The following is an 11,609-nucleotide window of genomic DNA, read 5'->3' as shown; positions in this document are numbered from 1 at the left end:
ACTCTTCTCAAAATTTGATGGACTGGACATACCCTTCGTTTATAATGGGATAGTCCTGCTGACATCGTACTTACTCGGGCACCTGATGGAAAATGTAAAAGAGGAAGACCAAGATTTACTGGGCAAAGTAAAATTAAATGGATGGGAGGATGCAAGAGGACTGTCTGAGGATAGGGGTGCCTGGAAAAAGAACCATAAGGCTTTACATGCCAGCTGACGCAAAGATAGTGACTAGTTCATTATCAATATAAATTAAAAAAGTAATAAATAAAATACAGAAAACACACTAATAAATGGTGACATCTAAACAATAAAGAAAACAGTTTTATTCTGATAACATCATATGGTGTATCTATAAAAATTACAAGTGCAAAATAATTACAAATCATGATCACTAGATGATTTTTGATAAGTCAACAACACAGTATTATTTTCTATTAATATATATAAAAAAGAAATGAAAATTTTTAGTAAAAAAAAAAACAAAACAAGGACATAAATTAATATATATACCACTGATTTATTAAATATTCATGAGCAATGGTTGTTGATTGGAAATTGTAGGATAAATTTGTTCCATCATCCCAAACTCATCACAGTTCAAACTGGAAGCTAACTGTAATCTCTTAAGCAATGTTAAAAGTTATATATATATAAATTTTTCAATATATTACAATTTCTTTTTTTTTTCAGATGGTATGGCTCTTCTTTTTTGCTCATAGTTCTATTCTAAGCTCATGTCATTGCACCGAATACTGGATTATGTCTACAAATGCTAGGCCCGTACTCTTCATAGGCTGCTTTGGTAGGACAAACTTGGTAGAACTCAGGCTGAGGAAACGAGCAATTAATACGAATACAAACAATAATAAAATAAACAAAGAATAATATTTAACAATCCAAACTCAGTACAATCAATTCACAATTAGCATAAAAAAGTAACAAATTACAGTTAGACATTTCAGCATTTTCCCCCTATTTTGTCCATATCTCACTAACCTGGACCAATCGTAACAAATGTGTAAAAACTAACTAACTTTTTTTTGGTTGTTTCATTCTTTAAAAGCATTTAATCAGGGAATATATATACAGTAGAACCTCGCTAACACGAACCTCGATTTCACGAATTTTTCGATATCTCGAAGGAAGAAAAAAATTCCCTTCAAATTTCCTAACTTATAACTTCAAAAAAACTTGATAACTTGAATTTTTTTCCCTTAAATAGTGTAGATTTTTTTTCTGGAAATAAATAAATATTCCAAAAAAAAATAAAAAAATGTAAGAATCGAAAACCAATTCACATAATAATAAACTTTAAAAAAAAAAAAAAAAATGGACATAAAGACGTCAGTGGCATGGAATGATGCGTCTTCCTCTACGATAATGAATGGCTTCAAGAAGATGCATTAAAGATCACGAAAGTAGTCAAACAATCAATATCGTTAATTCTGCTGAAAACTACACTGAAAATGATTGGGAGAGATTGACCGGACTCATGAAACTTGATGACATGGAATTTCATGACTTTGTAAACGTATATGATGCAGTAATAGTGTGTGGTCAGTGTGATGACAATGATATTATCGCTCAAACGAAAGCTTCCTGTGAACTAAAAGAAAAAAGAAGAGGATGAGGAAATTGAAGATTTACCGCCCAATGTTGCTAACAAACAAGCTCTTTCTGCACTGGACACTGTAAGGAGATTTATTGAGTGGCAGCCGAATATGTCAGAGGATACATTTAAAGCTATGGTCCACTTAGAAAGTGGTATAGACAAACTTTCTAACACACCTCTAAAGCAAACAACAATTGAATCTTTTTTAAATGAAAGTGTAAAAACAGTTTTTAGAATAAATATGGAATAGTAAAAAAGGCATGTAAAGAGCATTTTTCGTTTTTCTACCATCGATAACATGCGATTCTCGATAATTCGAATTTTCGGTATCTCGAATATTTTCTCCTCTCCCATCAAGTTCGAGACATCGAGGTTTGACTGTATATATATATCTCCTGAATAATTGCTTCTGAAAAGAGTCATCCTTTCTGCAAAATAATATGCCTGTTTCCATTTAATTTCAAAAGTAAAAAAAATCCCTGACTTTTCCAGCAATTTCAGGAAAATTGCAATGGAAATCCAGACCATATTTCATCTATACCACGCAATTTTTTAACAGAAAGCTTTGATTTTTTTATATTTGTTATATCAAATATCGTGAGCAAAAAATATCATTGAACAAGGACGGAAACATGGTAAAGTTTCCCTAAAATACATACCTGCCAACTTTTACGCATTTGGCGTAAATTTTTTTTTTATATTTAAAGTGGTAGTAAATATATAAAATTTTTCTTTTATAAACTTAATTTTTAAATGATTTTGATCACCACTATTTTCAAAAAAACTTACGCATATATATTATTATGCGTTACTCCCAATTATTTCAGCTCAAGTTTTTTCAATTACAATGTATTTCGTTGCTTAAAATTGAAATTTTAATTCCGTTTTAATACCACTGGGAAAAATCATAATTGAAGGAATTAAAAGTTGGCAGGTATGAAAATATGAAATGTTTACAACAAATAATTGTTTCCCAGGCCTAATGTAGGAATTTTCCAGATTTTTGCAAAAATAAAAATTTCTTAAGACTATTTCCTGCTTTTTAGTCAAAATAAAATTTCCTGACCCATGAAAACCGTTTATCAGATTCATATAATCAATAAATGCATCAAATATATAAGGTATAAAAACTTCAATCTATCATTTAAAGTTATTTTCAGTGCTTTGAAAAAATATAGAAAGAAAAAAAAAAAGAGAGGACCATCTTCAAGATGGTTGATGTTCAATTAAAAACCTTGAAAAAAAAGTAAATAAATAAAAAAATGTAAAAATAAAATAAAGCTTAATAGCTAAGAGAATTGCAAATAGTAATTTTAAGATCAGTCACATCGTATCCTATTGCAAAAGCAGTGAAAAATGAAGAAAGTGAAAGGGTTTTGCAAAATAAAATCATCAACCATTTAAAATATAGAATTTAAATAGTTATTTGATTATTAAAAGGTGTTTGATTATTACGAATTTTGTTGCATAACATTAGATATAATTCTGCTCCTGAGCATGAAGTAGTACCTTCGTCAACCACAACTGCACATTGAGCGATTGGCTACAGTCTGGGAAACATCCTTGAGAGTCATCCGAAAACATGCCATCACAATTTTGGTCTTCTGCAGAGGAGATCGCTCCCACGCTTTGATAACCGGACAATATGAGCACAAAGTTTTGCATGAGTCAGTAGAATATTTCAAAGAGGACTGATACTGTGCAGCCTCAGCACCTTTGCAAAAAGCGATCACCCACCACTCACTCACAGCTATAAAACCATATTCGACTTCAGTGTTCTACCCAAAACCCTGTGATTACAATCATGTTACTGCAGCTATGCTTTAGGGGATATTCAATTTTCAATTTAGCATAATGATCATATAATAAGAGTGATATGAATATGAGTGATAGTATGATTTAAACATTAAAAACTTTGCTTAATTTGGTTTAATTACATTAGAAGCAAAAATATGAAGAAAAAAAAATAACATATCAAAATCTATTAAACTTACAGTTGAGCCCAATAAACTACCACCAAACCAGACAGCATATCGTTGCATGTGATGAGATATAACCTGAACTTCAATTGGTTTGGGCTGAAATAAGTGAAAAAACATCAAAAAAATTAAATATATTTATAATAACTAAAGGCAATAAAAAAAAATTTTAAATTATAAATAATACAGTGAATGCTAATTATTCTACAAATGAGATTTTCCCCTATAAGTTATTGCTGTGAGAAATTATAATCAAAAGATTTAATTACATATTATACAGCCTTTATCCTTTTATTTCACATTTTTTAAGTTAGCTTCTTTTTTCTTTGCAAAGACAAAATACCTTTAAGCACATAGTTACAGAAAATTTTAAAAGAATTTTAAAAATGGATAAAAATGATGCTTCAAAGCTATTTTACTGATGGATTTTGTTTAAAAGGATTGTTTTCTGTGATATCCAATTTTGTGGATAATGAAAGCAAACATATTTCTACCCTCCAAAATATACTTTTACTTGGCCAACTGAGTATTTAATAATACTATTTTATACAAATATTAAAGCAGAATAATTTTAACTCTACAACTTTCTAGCATAAACTCTTTGAGAAGAATTTGATTCGATTCACATTAATTAAATTTATCTACAGAAAACTATTTTTTTTTCTCCCTTTTATTATGAGGCAATGCATTAAAATATATTTATATCTGTTAAACAAATTAGCTTATTACAACACAATTTAATCATTTTTTAAATATGTAAATTGAATACTTTTCTAATATACCAACAAAATTTAAATTTGGTTTTTAATAAATATTGTAGAACAGCAATATAATGGACAAGAACAGCAATATAATGGAAAAATTTATTCTGTGCATATTTTATTTTGAAAATAGAATTTTAGAAAGGAACGAATCCCATATAGTGAAATGCCAGTACTATTTTTAATGTTTAAACTTTATATACAACCTTGATATCCAGTTTTGTAGGTTACAACTAATACATGTATGATAATAAAAATAGGTCCCAACTTAACACAAAAACGAAAGTACAAATTGAGATTTCAATGTTCTATTTTTTACTATGCAAGCTTAAAACCTGCAATACAACAAACATCAGTCACTATTGTGAAAAAAAATGTGTGAAGCAGAAAAATAACAAAAGTAGTTGCAGTTAGATCTTACACACTATATGCCAGGGATGGCGAACCAATGGCACGCGTGCCATTTATGGCACGCCACATAATATTTTGGACATGTAATATCACATGCCCAAGTAATATCACGAAGTTCACTGTGAAGCAATTTACCAATTAAATTAAAATTCACAAAAACAAACATAAAAAAATAAACAATTATTAACAAAAAATTACAATTAATGCCAAAAAACAATTAATTACCATAAAAAACAAGCTAACAATAAATAACTAGCAAAAACAAATTAACAAACCTGATTAAAATAACATCTTACAACCTAAAATAAGTTATTTGTCATCTAATCTGCAACAACAGAAGTCACACTGATGTTAATTTAAGGTGAATTATGCATATAACTGAGACATTCTTTTTCATAGTAAATAAAGAGTTTTGAGCTGATAGTAATTAGTGCTATTATTTTCATAATAATCACGAAGTCAAAATTGTTTGACGGCACATCTATGACCAAATTAAACAATTTTTTAGAAAAAATGGCACGTTGGTGCATAAAGGTTCACCACCCCTGCTATATGCTTTTAATAGAGTGGAAAGCAATTTCAATTCGGAGAATAATTAAAACTAATGAACGCTGAAAAATGCATAAAGGACATTAGAACAGCATTTCAAAAAGTCATGGTAATGCAGACTTCATTATTGAAATCAATTTTATGGATCCATGATTCAGTTCAAGACCTGCCAGTCTGCCACGACTTAAACTTATTCAAATACAATTGATGTGACTAGTTTTTTTCTTCAAAGCTACTACTATTTATTGTATAAGCATTTTTAAAATGTTCTTAAATTTAAATATAATAGCCAAACTCTTACTTTAATTCTTCCACCACTGAGTGTTTCGCTAAGTTTCAATCGCGCATCAACAACTCTTTTGATGTCCCTTTGTAACCTTCTGCCAAAATCCCGAAACATGGTTGATCCTCCAGATAAAACTATGTTCTAGAAAACAATAGACACAAATTCAAATACAGTTTAATCTTCACCTCCACCAATACTACTAGAGGAATTCAAGCAATAAATGCAACTTCGATATTATAAATAAACAACTATGTACATAGCTGCCAATATGGATAGGAAGAAATCCAGTATATTTTACGAAATAATATAAATTTCATGATAATTGCTGCAAAATGTACTAATACCATTTAATTCATCAAAGATAATTAACTGATTTAATAAAAATGAGGCTTGCTTCATTATGTATTAGCAACACGTATTTAAATATTCACGCAAGCAATAATGTGCATAAAAATTCTATTTCAATAGGAATTATCTAAGGAAACTAACTCAATTTTAGGGAATTTTCTTAAATATACAAAAACTAGAAGAACTTTTATAAAACCAGCAGACCAGGAGAAACAGGCAAAATCCAGTAGTTATCTAAAAATTCTAGTAGAGTTGACAGCAATGTATACATGGCCAATAAAATAAATTTAAAACATTCACCTGCAACATACAGCAAATTATGTATTGCAAAAGTCATATGACTTAATGAGCATAATAGATATTTTTGTCTTTAACATGTTTTAAAAAATCTAATAACACAGTATAATGAATAATAAAGTTAAAGATGTTATTGATAAAATACAATAAATACAAATGTTTAATAAATAATAACAAAAAATTAATTAAAAGTTTAAATCTAATTCAACAGAAAAAATTATGACATATTACTCTGATTTTACAATTAATAAATTGAAAATACATTATTATTAGTGAGCATGAGGATATTTTTATTATTAATGTTTAAACATTTTAAGATTACCATTAAAAAAATACATTTTACACCAAAAAAGAAAAAAAAAACTATCAAGACTGAAATATTAATTTTTTTAAAATAGAAAAATATAAATGAACAAATAATAAAAATAATTTACTTTATACAGAGGTCTCCTAACATCAATAGGACAACTCTGAATGCAGGTATCAACTATTTCAGATATTGGCACCATAAAGTCTGGATTCGCGAACTAAACAAAATAATTATATGAAACATGAAGGTATCATAATAATGCAATTACAAATTTAAAGTAGAATAGCAGTTAAAATTCTGAAGAAAAAATAATCTACTTATAGAACTAGACTGAAGATATTGAATATTCCCAATTGTACCAAATACTTAATAATTCAGATTATAAAGAATAAAATGTTACTTATCAGTTAGGTAGGCAAAAATAGTAAGTCACCAAAAAATTAAGAAATAAAATAAAAATTAAATAAATAAAATAAAAAATAGTTACTCTTGTGTCTGCCCAGTTAACCAAAAGGATTTGACAGTGATTTTCATTTATCTATGCAAATTTCATATTTCCTGATTTGATTTTTATTCTTTCAATTTATTAGGTAAACACAGACATGGCACAGCAGTTTTGGAAAAAAATATAGTTGTCCTTCACATATGTCTTACTAGAGCTGCAAATTGAACTGTTGTCCGAAAGACATATCACAATTTTGATCCTATGCAAAAAGGACGGCCTCCCTGCTTTGTAAACAAAGACCTGTCTGTAAACAAAGTCTAACACTTCATGGTAGAAAATTTTAAAAATAACAGATATCGCAATCCCTCGGCCCCTTTAAAAGCTGATCTACTAGTCAGTGGCGTATCTAGGGTATGGCAGGCGGGGCGAGAGCCATGGGCGCATTATTTGAAAAAGGCGCAAAATCAACCAACACCAACATTTTCTTTTTTTCAAAATATTTTGATATTTTGTTTGTTTTCAAAAAATAAATTTCACATACATACAAATACAAATTTTAAAAACAATAATAAAAATTTTAAAAAAATAAATAAAACACTGAAAAGAATCATTTAGAAACTCTCCAAAAAAAATATTTTTTTTAAAAATATATATGGGTAAAAATTGATTTTTATGAAGTAGATAAAAAATTTTTAATCTCTTTTCCACTGTAAAATGATTAAAAGAAAGAAAAAAGAGCAATTAAAATTTTTTTACGTTATTTATATTCATTAGTAGGAGCTTGAGATGGAAACAGATAAATCACATTTGAATTCTAAATATAGGAATTCTTTTTCCTTTTTTTAAATAGTTATTTACTAAGCTTTTTAATTTTGTGTTTAAAATAGTAATTTATTTTTAAATTTAATTTTTTCAGTTGAGATTATTTTTCACAGATCTTATTTAATTTAAATTTCAAAAATCAAATTCTATATTTGTTCGTAGCAGTTGTTTTTATAATAAGTTCAAACTGCAATGCTTTATGAACAAAACTATACTAATGCTTATTTTATAAAAATGTAATGTGTTCAAAAATAGAAAAGCTGCAGTTTTTTTTTAAATAATTTTTTTTCTTTCATCTTTTTTGTTACTATGTTGATGTATTTCGTATGTATTTAATGTTTTTTATTTATATTTTAGATTTAAGTTAACAATTTTCCATTTGTTTAAGTTAATTATTAGTAAAAAGAAACTTAATATTTTTGTAATTATGTAAAAACTCAATTCACAGTTTTGTATTAAAAGGCACGATAATTAACAAAATAAATAATTAACAAAATTGTACTTTAACTACCTTAACTAGAAAAAAAAATTNCCACCATCAACTCTGTTCAGTATTTATAATAAGTTAAATAAAGTACGTAATAATTGAAAGAGTGTAGAATTGCAGAGCACAATGGCATAGCAACTTTTAAACTGGTTGCGTCTCATGTGCATTGAAAGATGTTTAAATAACTAACTTTTTAATAGTTGGGCGAAATAATTCGTACTTTTTGAATTTTTTTTTTATTTGCTATACCTTTAAGTTTTTTTAATTTAATTATTTTTTATTAGCTTCTTGGTATTGAAAGTTATTTCATTATTTGAGGATTGCAACTGGTTAGTATCTCAATTTAAAAAAAAAAATGATATAGGGATCCTATATTATTTATTTTAGACCACACGTTTACATATACGTACATATATAGGGGAGAGTCGGGTAGCCCCGCCCACTTAAGGAGTATTGTTTATATTTCTGTATAATATTGAGTAATAATCAATATTTTTGTATGTTTCGATTGTTTTATCATCTAATTAAATAATGCAAAAATAATAAACCAAAAAAAGAATAGTTTAACTTATAAAAATATAAATTTTAAAAAAACATGTTTTTCAGCTCGAACAATTTTTCACATATAAACTTCTTTCTTTGTGCAAATTAAACTTAAGACTACATACTTTAATGCTGCATGTATAGAAAAAATTATTTTTTTAGTATTAAAATGAAGTTTAATCGAAACATTCAACCAATTTCTCTTAATTTCATGACGATTGTATTCAACATATTTTCAAAACTATTGTTTACCATGCTACCAGCTGCATAAATACTTCAAACTTTGAAAATGATCTTTTTTTAATATAACAATTAATGTCCGATGGCCCATTGACGTGAAAAAATATTCTATACATATGAAATTGACAATGGGCGGGGGTACCCGACACTCCCCTACTTGTCCTTTTTCTATGTCTCACTAGAGTTGCAAAATGGGCTATTGTCCTAAAGACATATCACAATTTTGATCCTATACAAAAAGTATGGCTTCTCTACTTTGGTAGCCAAATGACCAGTCTGTAAACAAAGTCTAACACTTCATGGTAGAAAATTTTAACAATAACACAACCCCTTGATCTCCTTAAAAGATGATCTACTAGTTAAGTTACCTGAACATGATTTTCTGCTTCTTTCAAGATGTCAATACTTAATTCTCAAAATGCTCATCGCTTGCTAAGATACAATGTGCAGATTTTACAGTCTGTTTAAAACTACAATTTTGAATTTTTTAAAATCAAAACTTAACATTTGCAATTAAAACGCACTAATGTTGATTGAATTAAAAAAAAAATTCTTAAAAAGAAAATAATGACTTCTGAATTCTCTCAGTTCTGAGATGATTGAACTGCTCACAAGTTTAAAATCATTTTAAATAAATTTTCAAAAGCGATAAATTAAAAATTTTGAAACAACCAATTTCCAACACACAAGATTTGGTTTCATTGTCAAAAAATGAAAATTTAATTAATGCATGGGTGATTGTGAGCCCAACTAAAAAATACTGAATATTTCTTGAGTAAAACGTATTTCAAAAAAAGACATATTGACATATTTCAAAAAATTAATGTCTTTATAAATTTAAATCATTGATATTTTCAAAATAGGGAATTCTAAATAAATTATATGCAGCATAATCTAAATGAATAATTATTTATAAGTTTAATTTTATCTCTAATCACATTTATTATTCTACCAGAAAAAATATTTACAAATGAAAGAGATGCCAAGTATAAATTCTAGTTCTAACATTTTTAAATAAGAATTTCTATACATAAATGTGATAAATGATTTCCTGAAACTTCTGGAGCTTGGTTTTTCAGAAACTTCCGGATCGCGGTTAGTGAAAAATCAGGAAATTCAAATTTTTTCTGGAGCACAATCATCTCTGTTAATGGTAAAATAAATTATAGGACTTCCGACTCAGCCTTGTAAAATGTCAGGATATAGGAAAATGTGATTAAGTTCTTATCGTTAAAATATCATTCAAAAGTTGAAAAATTTTGAATCAATAATCCAGGTAGATTCTATTACATAAATCACTTTTTTTTACAAATTTGTGGCCCTCCCTCAGTTTAACATATGAATTTTCTGTAATTTTAGAAATGTTAATTTACTGTGGAAATCAGGCTTAAAAAAATGGGATTCACAGATTTGAAGAAAAGAGGCACATCTATATGTAACATGAGAAAAAGTTGATTGAAGCAACAGAATAGCAAATCGACTGAATGATGAAAGGAATTGTTTTGAGGCAAATTGCTTTAGAAAAGTAAACAATCAGAAATCTGAGGCCAAATAAAATTTTATAGCTTATTCTTGAAATTAACTTTTAATGTATTTTGAAAAAAAAAAAAAAAAAAAAAAAAAAACACTGAAATAATAACATTAAAATTCCAACAATGTAGAGGTTAAAAGTTTCTAATCCCTTAACATTCTATTCATAAGATTTTTTTTCTTTCTTTTTTAACAAAAACATTCAGATGTTCCATGTTCTGTTTAAGGTAAATTAAGTTCAGAGATTTGTTGAATAACAGAGAAACAGTCAAATAATATAATTTTTCAACAAAGAAAGATGAAAACCTGATACAATTTTATTTTATTAAAGAAGACAGAAGTCTTATGACTTTAAATAATTTTTTAGTTCAAAAATTAAAAGCATAAATGATTTTTTTAAGGAAATAAATAAATCTATTAATGTCTCTATTAATACTCTTTGCTTCAAATTTGTTAAGAGAAGTTAATTAAAATTTTTTCAATTTTGTTTAAAAAAATTTTTACGCATATTAATATGACTTTTAAAGAAATACTTTTTATTTTATATTTATAAGAAATAGCATCTGAAAATTTTAACCGGGCACAGCAAAGTTATTTTTCATTTAAAACTTGTTCCATTGTTTGGATCAACTACACATGTTTGAAGATTAAAGTAACAAGCAAAATATGCATATTAGAGAGCTTAGAAGTGGATATCAAAAGTCTAATGTAATAATTTTCATTTTCTAAAAACTTTGTTGAGAAAAAAAAGGTTTTTCATTAACGTTAAAGTATTAGTAATTAATACCTCAGGGTGGAAGAATATCTCAGGACCCAAAAATCTTTCATATCCAACATCAACTGAAAAAGGTTGTTGAGTTATGGCATTAATGCCATCATATTTCTTCATCCATTTTGCAGGTTCTTGATCATACTTTGCAAATTCTTTAGCAATGTCAGGGCATATATAACTATATCTTTCCTGAAAATAAATAACACCAAAAATT

General features: G+C 27.4%; 1 protein-coding gene across 1 annotated transcript in view; it reads right to left on the bottom strand.

The window, feature by feature from the left end:
- Nucleotides 1–304: 304 nt before the first annotated feature.
- The window catches only part of LOC107440838 (Actin-related protein 3), a 25,365-nt gene continuing 14,060 nt past the window's right edge, over nucleotides 305–11,609 (bottom strand). The window contains exons 8-12 of the mRNA XM_043049562.2: nucleotides 11,411–11,584; nucleotides 6,681–6,773; nucleotides 5,617–5,742; nucleotides 3,610–3,693; nucleotides 305–831 (exon numbers count right to left, since the gene is read on the bottom strand). Of these exons, the coding sequence (XP_042905496.1) occupies nucleotides 736–831; nucleotides 3,610–3,693; nucleotides 5,617–5,742; nucleotides 6,681–6,773; nucleotides 11,411–11,584 (573 nt within the window). The 3' untranslated portion in view covers nucleotides 305–735. The remainder of the gene's footprint in view (nucleotides 832–3,609; nucleotides 3,694–5,616; nucleotides 5,743–6,680; nucleotides 6,774–11,410; nucleotides 11,585–11,609) is intronic.

This window comes from Parasteatoda tepidariorum, chromosome 3 (genome assembly GCF_043381705.1).
Source record: "Parasteatoda tepidariorum isolate YZ-2023 chromosome 3, CAS_Ptep_4.0, whole genome shotgun sequence".
NCBI classification, from domain to species: Eukaryota; Metazoa; Arthropoda; class Arachnida; order Araneae; family Theridiidae; genus Parasteatoda; species Parasteatoda tepidariorum.
Note: the sequence above shows the minus strand (reverse complement) of the source record. Positions and strands in the feature narration are given on the sequence as shown.